This window comes from Salminus brasiliensis, chromosome 1, assembly GCF_030463535.1.
Source record: "Salminus brasiliensis chromosome 1, fSalBra1.hap2, whole genome shotgun sequence".
Taxonomy (NCBI): Eukaryota; Metazoa; Chordata; class Actinopteri; order Characiformes; family Bryconidae; genus Salminus; species Salminus brasiliensis.
In genome coordinates, this window is record NC_132878.1 from 85,652,725 (window position 1) to 85,668,354 (window position 15,630).

A 15,630-nucleotide genomic window follows, 5' to 3' on the forward strand; every position below is an offset into this window, starting at 1 on the left:
ATTTTATATTATATTATATTTACTTCTGGAATCACTTGTTTGTGATTCCTCTGTACACATTGTATGATTATTATTGTTCCATTAACATGTGCCTGTGTGTGTTTCTTTTTGTGTAGAACCAGAACCCATCAGCGGAGGAGCTTGTCTTTAGTCACTACGTGATCTGTAACGACACTCAGGACACTCTTCGTTTTGGCCAGGTGGACACAGATGAAAGTGTGGTGCTAGCCAGTGGCCACAGTCACCAGTACTGTTGGAGATCTCACAAATCCTCACAGGTGGGTGTCTGACTGTGTATGTGCCACTTTGGTGCTCACTCTGTCTCAAATTCTGCTTTGCTTTTATTATTATTTTTTTTATTTATTTATTTATTTATTTTTACATTAGGGATAGAATCTAGTAAATTTTTTTTAGGTTGCTGATTTTCCTGCTCCAACACACCTGCTAAACCTTGGAAATGCTCTCGTACTGTACCTACATTCTCGCTCTGGTTTTCACTCTGGTGCCCTTTCTCTTCTCGTTCGTCTTGTTGCCTTTGTTCTGAACCTACATTCTTTCTTTCCATCTACTGTCTCCATGAATGCCGGAACACTAACCGTGTTTTTCGGAGAAAGATCATGTTTCACTTTGTGTGGTTTAGGGTTGTGGAATGGAGGACAGGCTGCCAGTGCATTTTCCACCCAACACTTTGAGAGCAAGAGGAAGACAGACAGGGGGTGGGGAATTTGTTTGAAAGAAAAAAAAAAAAAAACTATAATTGTTAACAGTGAGGAAATGAGTAAGCTTGAATCTGTCCATGCTCATATCATCTCTTCTCTCCTCTTGTTAATGTTTGTGTAATATAATTATTATAATATATTTTTAAATAATGTTTTAAATGAATTTGACAGTTCTGTGTGTTGTACTGGTCTGTCTGGTTTGTGTTCATGTGTAATATGTGTCTGCAGAAGTACTGCATGATGGACAAGATGTTCTATATGTCTATGTTATGTTATACCATGGTCAAACACGCTATGTTTACACAGTCACTGGGACTGGAATGGTAGTTAGATCATGGCAGGAGTACAGACTCACCCCAGAAAATTAAGGAAAGGATCTGCTGCCTTTGTTCATCTTAGAAAACATAAACATTGCTTTTCAAGCATCTTGCTCTTCACCAACGCCCTATGGTTTAATAATCTTTTTGTCAGTTCTTTGTCTGATGCTGTTTGGTACTATATCTGGTACTTTGTCTGATGGTGTTTGGTACTATATCTGGTACTTTGTCTGATGTTGTTTGGTACTATATCTGGTACTTTGTCTGATGCTGTTTGGTACTTTATCTGGTACTTTGTCTGATGGTGTTTGGCACTTTATCTGGCACTTTGTCTGATGGTGTTTGGTACTTTGTCTGGTACTGTTTGCTGCGTTGTCTCCCATGGAGGCTTAGAACTAGCTTTGCCTTAGTAACAAATATATTGTCATGTCATGTAAATCTCTAAAATGGCAACATTCAGTGGAAATCATTCTAAAGCATTTTGTTAATATATTAATATATAAAACAATGTAAGCAACAACTGCCAGAGTTACGTTATGATTCTAGTTAGTCTATCCATCGGTTGTACACAAAAAAACAAAATAATTTTACACTGTAGCACTGCAGTCATATTTTACCCTCCACCCAGTATTGAAATGTAATAGTTTGAATTTATTTGTTCAGAAATATGAACCAATATTTCCATTAATATTAGCTATTGCCTGAATCACTTGTTCATTTACCTTCCTGACCATCTTAAATCATACTGTGTGGATATGCCTGGCTTTACAGTTTAAATTTGCTTTTAGGCCCATAATGCTGCTTGCTTTTCAGATATACAGTGGGGAAAAAAAAGTATTTAGTCAGTCTCCAATTGTGCCAAAAGTTCTCCCACTTAAAAAGATGAGAGAGGCCTGTAATTGACATCATAGGTAGACCTCAAATATGAGAGACAAAATGAGAAAAAAAAATCTGAAAATCACATTGTCTGATTTTTTTAAAGAATTTATATGCAAATAATGGTGGAAAATAAGTATTTGGTCACCTACAAACAAGCAAGATTTCTGGCCGTCACAGACCTGTAACTTCTTCTTTAAGAGGCTTCTCTGTCCTCCACTCATTACCTGTATTAATGGCACCTGTTTGAACTCGTTAACAGTATAAAAGACACCTGTCCACAACCTCAGTCACACTCCAAACTCCACTATGGTGAAAACCAAAGAGCTGTCAAAGGACACCAGAAACAAAATTGTAGACCTGCACCAGGCTGGGAAGACTGAATCTGCAATAGGCAAGCAGCTTGGTGTGAAGAAATCTACTGTAGGAGCAATAATCAGAAAATGGGGGACCTACAGGACCACTGCTAATCTCCCTCGATCAGGGGCTCCACGCAAGATCTCAGCCCGTGGGGTCAAAATGATCACAAGAACGGTGAGCAAAAATCCCAGAACCACACGGGGGGACCTAGTGAATGACCTGCAGAAAGCTGGGACCAACGTTACAAAGGCTACCATCAGTAACACACTACGCCACCAGGGACTCAGATCTTGCAGTGCCAGACGTGTTCCCCTGCTTGTGTGCCAGTACATATCCGGGCGCGTCTGAAGTTTGCTAGAGAGCATTTGGATGTTCCGGAAGAGTATTGGAAGAATGTCTTATGGTCAGATGAAATCAAAGTAGAACTGTTTGGTACAAACACAACTCGTTGTGTTTGGAGGAGAGTGAATGCTGAGTTGCATCCAAAGAACACCATACCAACTGTGAAGCATGGGGGTGGCAACATCATGCTTTGGGGCTGTTTCTCTGCAAAGTGACTAGGACGACTGGTCCGTGTACTTGAAAGAATGAATGGGGCCATGTATTGTGAGATTTTGAGTGCAAACCTCCTTCCATCAGCAAGGGCATTGAAGATGAAACGTGGCTGGGTCTTTCAGCATGACAATGATCCCAAGCACACTGCCAGGGCAACAAAGGAGTGGCCTCAACAACGTGTTTGACCTCTGTCATTGCCAACAAAGAATATATAACAAAGTATTGAGATTAACTTTTGTTATTGACCAAATACTTATTTTCCACCATTATTTGCAAATAAATTCTTTAAAAATCAGACAATGTGATTTTCTGAATTTTGTTTTCTCATTTTGTCCTCTGAGGTCTACCTATGATGTCAATTACAGGCCTCTCTCATTTTTAAGTGGGAGAACTTGCATAATTGGTGACTGACTAAATCCTTTTTTTTCCCCACTGTAGTCTGTCCTTGTGGTGCTTAGGAGGAGGTTGTGCCCTCTTGTCTGCATGTCCATTTGTAAGTGAGAGCTTTTTAGCTCCTGAGGCAGCTTTGTCTCTCCGCAGTCACCCAAACAACTGAATAAGTATTTTGAATAGCAGTGGTGTTTCTCTGTGTAAGTGGATGCAGAAACATGTGTCACTGTGTTTTGCTGTGGTTTTTTTGTTCCAGCTCTGGGCTGGATGCTTGGAGTGCTTTGTGAGCTATGGTCTGGTGCTGCTACGTGTCCAGTGGTCCTCTTGAAGCAGCCGTTTGACAGACTTGCTCCACCCACTGTCTGAGCTGTACATTCTCCTGCACTTTTTGCCACCTCAGGCAAATGGTTGGTTGGGTTGTGTTGTGTAGAAGTAACCACCTCCTCCTTCTCTTCATACAGTGGGTTCAAGTCCCAGCACTGCTACTTTACCTTCCCCTTCTCTTAGCACCTCATTTTGGTGCTGATGCTGTGGGTCTGGGCTGATGCTGTGTTTAAAGAGAATCAGCAGACAATACCCTCTTATCTGCAAACTGAAATCATGGTTTGGCTCGCCATTGCACATATATTCGTTCACATCCTCTGTCTGTTGACCGTCTTTGTTGTCTCTGTATGTGGAGGCTGGTTTTCATTAACTACGTGGCTTGGTCTTTATCCCAAACAACAGCATTGTTCCTTGTTCAGCCTGTCTATATGCACACAACAGTGCAGAAAAGCCTGTTTCCTTTTAATTTGCCCAGCAAAGGAGCACTGTTCTGGGGCAGTGAACTCTGTGGTGAGGCCTCGATTCCTCCGAGAGCACTGGAACGCAGATTACGGCAGGACCGCGATTGAGGGGAGGCCTTCGTTCGAGTCTGGAGAGAGTTTAGGAGGATGTGCTGCTTCCTGCCTGTCCCCCAGGAATGGGCATCATCTGAGTCACAGTAGCAGTTGCCAAAGCACACAGATGATATTCAGAATAACACACACATGCTAACAAAGTCCTTCACATTGCATACACACACAGTAATGGATAATGGATAATTGTCGTTGATTAATCAATGCTTATTAGCGGTTTTCACACATAAAATAAACGCTGCCATTATTAGAAAGCAAAGTATTAACAAGAACAATGGCAGGAACATTTTCTGTGAATACATGTGCATCTGCGTCTACCACCTTCTTTCTGAAGGCCTCACAGAGCTTTTTGGATCTGACCATGGCAATAACTCTCACTTTACCAATCCAGAGCTAAACAAACTAACAAACATTTCTGAGGTTTAAATAAGGAAGGCTCTTCCAAAATCCCTTATCACGATGTTCTAATCATCTGCAGCCAATGTGCTGCACCTGATTCTATTTTTAGACATTATAAGTAGTAATAAAGGTGGGGGTATCCTCAAAGGAAAATTAAATTTCTTTTAATGACATTTTTTACAAATGATTTTTAAAGACATTTCTTTAGTTATATGTGTTTAGTAATTTTACCTCCTTCTCTTAACGTTGTTCAAGTGAAGACGTTTTTAAAAGGTAATTCTTTCACATGACAGCATGTGTAAATATGTACATTGCTCTTGATTTACACATATTGGCACATCTGGTTGGCCATGTGGTCAGCATTTCTTGGCAAGGTAAATCTCAACTCGAAAAGTGTCATAGTTGTATAATAGTAATGTCTAGGAATTTCTTTGGAATATGTATTAAAGATCTGCATATTCCCATATGAATTACATTATCTGTGAATTAATGTAGTCTGATTTTGAATTTCGTAATTGTTAAGAAATATGTTGACATGGAAAGGTATTTATGACATATGTCCATTAGCTGGATTACCTTATAATAACTAATATCAGCTTCAAAATCATTGTGGTGCTCCACTGACTGTAATAGAGAGAATTGAGTCTCTATCATACTCCAGACTCGGAGACACAAACCGTAACTTGTCTTCGCTACAGGGAGTTACCTGTCTACACCTGTTGATCCCATGAGCACTATGAGAACTACCAATTCTCACATAATGCTGCTCTAAAGTCATCTGTTTAAACTTTGCTTTAAATCTTGTATTACTAATAAATATTAAAATTATTAGGAATTTTTTTACTTATTTTGTAATTGTATTATAACTAAACTCCACCGGGTAAGTAAACACCCAAAAGCAGGCCTTGGAAAAAAATGAATGTTCTGAAATGTTCTAAACACAATACAGATTTACTAATACTATTCATTTGTGAAAGCCCCGTTTTAATCCTGTGAAAGTAAGAAAAGGGCAGCATTTGTAGAATGTTTTGTCCTTCATGCATCACCCCTTAGTGTGTTTTGTGTTTGCTTGAGAGAAACTGCAGCTGACTCTCATTTTGACCGCATAGCTGGGAGAGAACAGTGTGTACGCATAGTCTAGACAACAGTGTTGGACAGTGTGTTCTGTCTGATTGCCTCACTAACTAATTGCTAAGTTCATGAGGCGATGGAGGATCTGGAAATATAAATTTTTTGTTTGTTTGGTTGGTGTTTTTTTGTGCCTGCACTTCCATAGTAAGGCATATGCATCACTACTCTAAAGCACAGTTTTGACTTTATTTTGTGATCAATGGGGTCTAAGCAGTGATAATTAGGTAGAAAGATCATCACTTTGTAAATATGACTTTTCTACCCAATGACATGCTGAAATATCTAGTAAATTAATGGATTTTACAATTAACAAGCCATAATAAGCTAATTAAGGTCTGAGACCTTGGTAAAAGATATGTGAGCTCAGATCTCTTGGGATACCCAAACTTTTGCATGGTTCCCTTTTTCAACTAAAATTGTAGAAATCAAGAAAAGTGGCACAACTTTGTTATTTTTATTGATAATAATGAGCCATTTTTAACTTTAAACCTGTTGGAGATCAGTTCATACTATTTATACCTTGTAACTATTCACAGTAAGAGAAGGTTTGACCAGGGGTGCCAAATCAGTTGCATGTCACTGTATTATCTATTTGAAGATTATTTTACACTTCAGATAATCATACTTTTTCATCTCATATGCATGGTGTTTTGAAAATTTACTGTAAAACACTGCCTTTCTAAAGAGCATGGCTCTTAGCTGCAAAGTCTTATTACTGTTGTCTAGCTTTAACATGACCAAACAAATGTGAAGATAAAGTTTTAGTTTAAACTGAGCTGTTAAAATGAATATACCAACATCTTAATAAAGAAACACTTCATTCATAGAGTAAAATGTGGCTGTGACTGCAGTAGGTAAACAATTCCTGAAGTGGTCTTCGGTTTAACATTGAGGAAATATGTGTGACATGGTGCTAACTGCTGCACACATCGCATGCGTCGTCACTTACAGGAGCAGTATCGGATGATTCATACCGGAGCTTCCTTTACAGTGTAACCACAGTTCCTGTTTCCATTAAAAACAATTAAAAACACATTTAGCTGTGGAAGTGAGTGGAACGTGTTTTGGTTCAAGCTGTTTGGCCATGAAGTGCTCAGAAAATGGGGTTGAGAATGTATCTCCTTGCCCAAAAACTAATGCTTTCAAGCAGCGTAGGCCAAGCTGCTGTCTTTCTTTCCCCCTTTCTGTCAGAGTTATATACTGTAGACTGTACAGACTGCAATCTTTCTGTAGGCCTGTGTAATGATTTCAGCTTTTGTTGGCACTTTATTTTAAGGAATGCAAATTAGCATTTCTTAATGACCGTACAGTACATCATTGTCCATAATTAAACATGAACTAAATAAATGTGTGTTAAAGATTACTAAATAAAGGTCTGTTGTGTGAAAATCGCTAACTTCATTATTGCAAAATTGATACCACCCTGTTACGCAAAATAAGTAATGCTATTTAGAATTTTATTAGTGTTGAATATAACCTATAGCACCTGCAGTTATTATTACACAACTTGCAAACTGAGCAAATTTAACTTTTTTCTTTAGCAACCAAATGCTGATGGATTATAAATATCAAAATGAACACATACTGACGTAATGGATATTCTGTTTCTTACAACCAAAATATCATAAATGGATATTGCATTATTCCTGCATCCTGATAAGATCCTTATTAAATACATATTTAGTGCTTTTTAGTCTCTGATTAGTGATTAGAAGAACCACACATTTAGAATATTGGTCAGTTCTTGATGTATTACTGACTTATTAAACTCTTACTCTTAAACTCAGTAATCCCACATAACACAATGAACCTGTCACTATCTAGAACCCACAAGACTCAATGTTCTGCCAGTTACACACTGATAAAAATGTAAATTTATGTAGCAACCCATGCTCAATAGTTTGCATAAAAGGGTGGTAACAGAGTGTTTATTGTGCGTTATTATAACTAGCTAATAATGCAATTACCAATAATTATCACACAACAGACATCCAGTTTTGTACTAATTATGGTTATAATAAACAATGCTTAATGCTTTGACGTTGAAGGGAGGATCACAGTCTAGATAAGATGTGTTGTCTATTTTATCAGAGATTTCGTTTTAGCCCTGCAAACCTCTGGCAGGCGCAGTGTCAACACAGTGTTGTTTTCCTACATGTCCAGTTCAGTGGTGTCCGTGAATAGCTTGTCTTGAGACTGAGCTAACCCACAACTGGGGCTGGTGTTTGAAGTGAGGGAAAGGGTCACTGTTATGGCACCTTCCTCAGGGCCAGGCCTGGCCACAGGGGTAATGGAATGACCTGTTCTATAAACAAACCGGTCTCACATGGGTGAGGTGCACATAGCTTGCTCCACACATACCATTTACACCACTTTACCATTTCCTCTGGAATAATAGAGCCCAGAGATCTGGAAAATTATGTCATTTCCACTCTCCCGCTCTCTAGAGGAGGATGATCTCCCCAAATTGAATTCAGCTTTTCATTGGTCATGTTATTGAAATGGAATCTGTCTTCAAACAGGGAGAAATTGAGAATGGCTCAAGCCAGCTCTCCACCCTGAGCTGGGTCACCTCCCATTCTGACCCTTGTACTGATTTGTTTTGCTTTACAGTCCAGAACATTTAAGCACAACCCAAGCGTACATCTGCCATCTGCATGTCGATTGTCGCTCCTCCCTTCTTTCTTTCTTTCTCTCTTTTTCTGACTCCCTCTTTTTTTTCTAAAGTCCATCACTAATTGGAATCCATTCATGTCAAAGGGCTTCAGTATGGGGGACCTTTGAGCTGTGATCTAGTAATGCTTTGCTGAAGGTGATGATAATGAATGTGATTGATGGAGTTTATGATGAGAACTATAAGAGTGTTATTCTGCTCTGCAGATTACAAACGCTACCAGATGTGTCTGCACAGCTGATCTCGATTAACACCATTATGAGCTGGTTTTCTAACAGGTTTGGCATGAGTGTGTGAGACTGAGCAGTTAAGTAGCACAGAGAATCAGAAATATGAGCTAGTAATCTAGAGCTCCCCTCTGAAGAACATCAGCTCTAGCCCTCACTTTCAACCCAAGCCCTTCCCTCAACCCTGTCCTAACAGACAATCAGACATGGGTATAAAAGTCCTAATTCTATGTCTGTGTGTTCTCCACAGCTGCTCCATGTGTGTATTGAGGGTTGGGGTAACTGGCGCTGGTCAGAGCCCTTCAGTATTGATAATGTGGGGACTCTGCTCAGAAGCATCCAGAGAAAAGGGCAGACTGCCTCGCTCATCATCAAAGTCTTGCAGCTCAACGGAGTGCAAAAACAGGTAAAGCACATGTACATGTATTCAAATTCTCACAGACGGCCTTTAAACAACGGAAACCTACAATGACTTACAGCTAACTTTGCTTTTACTTTGCTAACTCGCTAGTGAAGCTTGTTTTCGCATTACATTCAATGTTCATCCACTTTGACTCCGACTCTTAAGCCTATTTCACTCCATGTGCGGCACATGCGTCATGAGGAGCAGTGGTTTCTGTTTTTCCCATGATCAGAACACAGACTACACATGTTATTGAATTAAATTTGTAAACCAGTCAATTTAAGCATAACTTTTTTAATGAGCTGTTAACAGGCCTCTTTGTTTAAAATATTAGGTGGCAAACAGCTTGTTATTGTGAAATGTACAAATACTTACTTTTGACCCCAAAGTAGCTGTTTGTCAAGGTGTTTAATGGTCTACACTGTACATTTAGCAAGATTGCCGCATATAAACTTAAAAAGTTAATTTGCAAACAGAAAGTAAATTTGGAAATTTGTATAGATTATTTATTTGTTATAAATCTTATTTTGTTGGAAAGCCTGTTAATTTCCCTTATAAATGGTGCCACATTTCATGCATTTGTGGGATGAGCAGCAGAGCTAGGTGCAAAAATTGTGTTTTGTACAGTTTCGGCCAATATACTGCTACACACAGCCCCATTTCCTCCCTCTCTCGGTTTCTCTCTCTCTCTCTCTCTCTCAGATTATCATCTGTGGAAGGCAAGTGGTATGCAGTTACCTGAGTGAGGCAATCGAGGTGCGTTTGGTGCAGCACACTGTTGGGTTGGAAGGCCTGATGGAGGTGCGCGAGTTGCAGGCCTGTGTGAAACCGGAGAGCAAGCTGCCCTCGTATGTGCTGGAGGACTCAGAAGTGACCGAGCTGTGTGTGCGTGCACATGGAGATGAGGAATGGTCTCAGGATGTGTGTCTCAAACACAAAGAAGAAAACAACAGCCGTGTATTACAGGTTGGTGCATTGATGCGTAAATTGAATGGTAGGATCATCTCACCCACATGGGAACCCCTGCCACTGTTTTGTAAGGGCATTCCAGTTGTCAGAAGGGTTGAGAGAATCTTGTATCAGCAACCGCTTAAACCAGCTCAATTTGAGACCTTGCGGCAGAGCCAAGTACATGATTTTAAATACAAGTTTCTATTTATCAGTTTAGTCATGATGTCGCTGACCTGTAGTGAGAGTTGCTCCGAATCCTCTCACGGATCTGTTTTCTCTGCAGATTCCATCCTCCTCAGGCTCCCTGGTATCTGTGTGGTGCAATATAATAACTCTGGAACTCAACACTCATATGCAGCAGAGAGTGGTGAGTTCAGCTGAACATACCCTGGCCATACACTGACAATGTGAACACAGTGCACAGTGGCATGTAGTGGCAAGTTTGGGCAGCTCTGGTCAAAATTGGAAAGAGATGAAACGATCTTCATCGTTTTAAGCAAGATTAGTGTATTATTGTTTTGTGCAATTTTAGAGTGAAGGAAAAAATGAAAGGGCCACCATGCAAAAGTGTGGGCTCCCCAAAATATGAACCAAAATCAGACACCTTTTCCCAGAGTCCTAACTCGCTTATTAGGCCTGTCACTTATTCAGTCATTTATAGGAAATCTCTGGGGACAGGTGATGCAATTTCAAAGCTTTATAAATACTCAGATTCCTTAAACCTTGGCCTAACAATCACTCTGCACAATAAAATACTTGATGCCCACAAAGCAGGAGAAGGCTAGAAACAAGGTGGTGTCATTAATGTCATGACTTATCTGTGGATGTCTAATCACGTATGTTCCTCTCAGATTGTGTTTAGTCCACTGTTTGTGATGCGGAGTCATCTGCCTGAAGCTGTATTGGTACACATAGAAAAACGTAGTTTGGGTCAAAAGGAGAGCCAGGTCATCCCTGGTCATGGACAGCAGCGGGCACTGCTCAATGTGGATCCAGACATCACACACCACCTCACCTTCCAAGCCAGGTACCTCACATACAACCACCATCTCTTAGAGACTATTCAGGCTCCGTATCCCTCATTTACAGACAGGTAAGCACAAGCTCACACACATACACCCTCACATACACACACCCCTCTTGCCCACACCTGGCATTAGGCATGCTGCCAATAGGTTAATGTTTATGTGCTCCCCAGGGTCCTATTCTGTAGGCAGGGACTAGACGAGCTGTGTATGTGTGAATTTGCACAGTCAGCAGAATGCATTCATTAAAACGGGTGTCCACAAACATTTGGACATGGTGTATTGCCATAGCCTAATATATATGCAAACAAACACATTTTCACTCAAAACAAAATCTACATTGTTTAATTAGTTGTTCATGGGTCTAAAGCGGCAAAGTGGCCCCAAACAGTGATGCTCCCCCCACCATGCTTCCCGGTTGGCATGAGGTTTTGACGTTGGTGTGCAGTTTCCTTTTGCCTCCTCTGCTAAAATATTCCACATTTGTCCATATAACATTTTCCCAGAAGCATTGTGGAACAGCCAGGTGGTCTTGTGCAACACACCAAAACCTCATACATATGCAAACACACACACTCAAAGCAAGCCGGGTCTGCGTTCTTTAATTAGTTGCTCAACTCTTGCTTATGTAATTATGTTGAAGAATCCTCCTTTGTGGTGTGTTGGGGTGTGTATGTGTGTGTGTGTATGTAGAGTGGGAAGTGGGGTGTCTCACTGTGGCGAGACAGTCATTCAGACAGACCTAACCAAACCAAACTCTTAGATTTTGTCCTTATGTTGTCAACATGAACAAACTGCACAGCAGTCCCTACTCTCACCACACTGTCCATTCTTCCATTCCAACACACCACAGTGCTGCTGTCTGTTTCCTTAATACCCACAATACCTCAGGGTGCTGCAGCTCACCATGGCCACAAATCCACATTGAATGGCTGATCTGAGGTCAAATGCTCAGCCGGATTGTTCATCTCTGTTCTGCTCAAAGACCAGTGCAAGGTTCATGTGTGGGTTAGAGTTAGAGGGTAGGGTTTGGTTTAGGGTTCATGTTTGGAGAAGATACGTGTTTGTGTTCATAATAAGAGTTTAAGGTAGTGTCAGGAGAGCTGCTATTCTGGTGTGTGATGTTAAATGGAGAACGGGAAAGTTGTACTAGCATCCAAGAGTGTGGTATTCATTCGTTTGGTCTGTGTGTCCATTACAGTGAGGAGGAAGACACGTCGCACTGTGCCGTGCCGATCTCCTCAGCTCTGATCAAGCAGATTGTCAGTAAAGCTAGTCCAGATGAGCGACAGAACCACATCAGCATCCTAGAGCACTTCTATGGCCCCAAGAATACCAGCCAGCCATCCTGGCCCTATACCTACAGAGACACGGACAGGTATACACACACACACACCTGCATATAAACCACAACTATAATCTAATTAAACTAATAACACACACACACTTATACTGCTCATGTTTTTATTTTATTCATTCCATGAGTTGGCAGGGTTTTCAAAGCAAAAATGACCTGCTTCCAGGTTACAGCAAACTGTGATTGTGTGCAGGTTGGAGACTGAGTCAGTAGCTCAGTGGGACAGTCCAATGCAAGTACGCCTCTGTGCATGGAGGCCGGGTTTGAGCACCCTGCTGGTGGAGCTGTTGCCGTGGGCTCTGCTCTCTAATCGCTCCCACTGGGACCTCTGGCTGTTTGAGGCAGAGAGCATCGTTTTGCAGATCCCTGCTGGCAAGACCATCGTTCCCCCCAACTTTAAGGTAATACTTACTAACTTTCTAAACCAATGCTTTCTTTTTAAGAATGAACCAAATAGGTTTCTGCTTTCTCTCTGAAAAGTTAGGTAAGTTAGCTAGGTTAGGTAGCATGCTAACTGTCTAATTAAGTGTTACATTTAGTCATATATTTCATACAGAACAGCAATTGTATGTAAAAGGTAAAGGTAAAGGTGTACGTATTTGTCACTGTACAGTGTGTCCTCCGCATTTAACCCATCTGGTAGTGAACACACACACACCCAGAGCGGTGGGCAGCCAACTCCAGCGCCCAGGGAGCAGAGAGGGTAAAGGGCCTTGCTCAAGGGCAGTCGAATAGTAGATATATGTATATATAGATAGTAGATGGCCTCTGAAATACCCGAAAGGTACATACTTGAGATAATGTTAGTGACTTGTGTCCTACTTCCCTCCATAATACAAGCAAAGATGTATATGTTTCACGCCCACGCAAAATATTAAAACATGCTATAATGGTTTGTGTCTCTGTGTGTGTGTGTTTTAGGAGGCATTTCAGATTGGCCTCTACTGGCCCCACACTAATACAGTGCACAAATCAGCAGCCATCCAGCTGGTGCATGAGCTGACCTCACCACGCTGGAGGGAAGCAGGTGGAGATGAGGTGCTCAGTCTGGATGAGGAGGGATATTTGGAAGCTGCTATCACCCTCGGAGCCCCACCCAGGAAAAAGGTTTATATAACACTGACAAAGCATATATTGTTGCTTGTCAGGCAAAAACCTTGCACACTGTATGTCTAAATGTTTGTTAAAACCCCTTTGACTGAATGCATTTAGATACTTTCATTTGCACTCATTCCTGACACAGATGTGCAAATGGACACATACAGCTTGTCTTATCCATGTAGAGAGGTTTGCTAATAGAATTGGACAAATAAGGAGTATAAAGCCCCCCAGCACTGAGCTGTGGAACTGGAATGATGAATTTTAGAAAAAAACGAAGAATGAGCAGGTGTCCCAATACTTTGTTTATGTAGTGTTTCTCCAAAATGGCAACCTTTCAGGAAAAGGAAAAAAACGTAACTTTTAATGGAAGTCAGTGTGTAAAGATTTGGTGAAGTTGCAGCACAATGTAAAATTGAGATACAAGGTTTTTGCATGACAGCAATTATATGTTGTAAGTTATTACAGTGATGTCGAATAACAGTACGACAGGCTTCTGTAATCCCTCCTTCTCCTCCCTGCCGTGTCTAGCTTTGCCAGTTCTGTGTGTCCTCCACAGTGAGGCATGGAATTCAGATTTTGCAGATTGAGGACAGAAATATTCTGGTGAACAACACGCCATACACTATTACCTATAGCCCACTACTACATGAAAACTCACCTGCTACTCCTGACCAGGTACCAAACACACACACACACACACACACACACACACACACAACACTGAGAGAATGTTTACAGTTCTGTTCACCACTTCGCACTCTCTCTCCCCAGCCATATAGTCCACCTGACACAAGTGTGTTCACACTGGGCCCTGTGTCAGAAACTGGCAGTCCTTCTCGCTGTGCAGTGCCATGCTGGGATGTGTTGAAAGAGGGTCCCACAACAGAAATAGTCTCCGTCCTTCCCCAAAAATTCATCCTGTTTAGCTGCATGGTGGAACCCAAGCAGGAGGGGGAGCTGTGGAGCCTGCCAGCTCCTGTACGTTCAGACTTTCCCAGACAGAGTGTATCTGTGCCAGTTCAACAGAATGTCCATAACCAGCTTAGTACCAGGTGGGTCAAAGATACCTTTGTTAAAATGTTGATAAAAAAAACAGGGAACAAAGAGGTGATAATGAAGCACATAATGGAGCAGGATAACGACTTCTTTTAATTCTGTATGTGTCTGTTTTAGGGGCCTTGTTCTGACCTATCAGGAGCACTTGGGAATCAGCTACATCTCTCTAAGTGAGGACCCATGCCCCCGTATGATCATTCATAACCAGTGTCCCAGAGCCCTGCTTTTGAAGGAAAACCTAAAGGGTAAATATCATACAGGACAAATGACATCATTATAAACAGAAGGATTATTTTTATTATTTGGATGCAAGAACTTTCAATTCCAAGTCAGTGAGTGAAAAGCTGCTCAACTAGGTTGAGTTTAGGTAACTGACTTTGCCTTTTAAGAACTCTTGGGTTGCTTTTGCAGTATGTTTTGTGTCTGCTACAGGCTCTGAGTGGTCCGTTGGACTAAGGCCCTGCCACTATAATCCAAGAAATTGGTTTAAATCCCTGGGTCATGCTGCTTGCTATTGGCAACTAGAGGTTGAGAGGGCACAATTGGCTTTGCTCTCTCAGGGGTGGGTTGATGACACATTACACTAGTTGGCCTTCCCATTAGAAATAAATAATAATAAAAAAGAAGATTTCATCTTGCTACTTCAATCAGCGATCCCATCATTAAATACCAAAAAACACTTCCACTGGCAGCCATACATGCCCATGCCATAACAGTGTCATTTTTAACAGATGATCTGGTGAGCTGTGGATGAAGAACCTTCCTGTTTTTTTCTCCATGCTCAAGTTAATCTTGGACCTGACTGTATTTACATTTGTGTGTGTCTGTGTGTGTGTCTGTGTGTGTGTCTGTGTCTGTCTGTCTCAGAGCCTGCAAGGACAGAGGTGTTCTGTAGAAAGCTTCCTGCTCTGTCCTCTGTACACCATGAGCTGTACTACCATTCTTCAAGTTTCCCTGAATGCCGACAAGGAGAGACATTGCCAACTCTGGTTCTTTGCTCTGTCCCTGACCTGCCTGGCAGCCCCTCTTCCACAGCCTCCACAGCCACCACAGCAAACTGGACTGATGCCATTGACATTAACAGTCCAGGCACACAGGTACTGCGGCACCATGAAGCCTATTTCTACATTTATTTAAAAAAAAAAAAAAAAAAAAAGTAAAAAAAATTTTTAGCGCTCTGTTTATTGTCATTT

At 41.2% G+C, this 15,630-nt stretch overlaps 1 protein-coding gene across 3 annotated transcripts in view; it reads left to right on the forward strand.

Annotated features, from left to right (window-relative positions):
• Positions 1-15,630, forward strand: part of LOC140565583 (intermembrane lipid transfer protein VPS13B-like) — a 215,532-nt gene that overhangs the window by 193,101 nt on the left and 6,801 nt on the right. For 2 of the 3 annotated variants that reach the window (XM_072691586.1, XM_072691577.1), the window contains exons 43-54: positions 117-278; positions 8,795-8,950; positions 9,650-9,913; positions 10,182-10,265; positions 10,750-10,925; positions 12,125-12,301; positions 12,474-12,681; positions 13,202-13,387; positions 13,910-14,056; positions 14,153-14,433; positions 14,555-14,682; positions 15,305-15,534. In XM_072691586.1, coding sequence (XP_072547687.1) covers positions 117-278; positions 8,795-8,950; positions 9,650-9,913; positions 10,182-10,265; positions 10,750-10,925; positions 12,125-12,301; positions 12,474-12,681; positions 13,202-13,387; positions 13,910-14,056; positions 14,153-14,433; positions 14,555-14,682; positions 15,305-15,534 — 2,199 coding nt within the window. Of the gene's footprint in view, positions 1-116; positions 279-8,794; positions 8,951-9,649; positions 9,914-10,181; positions 10,266-10,749; positions 12,039-12,124; positions 12,302-12,473; positions 12,682-13,201; positions 13,388-13,909; positions 14,057-14,152; positions 14,434-14,554; positions 14,683-15,304; positions 15,535-15,630 lie in introns of those variants that run through there. The other variant, XM_072691596.1, reaches the window with a different exon arrangement.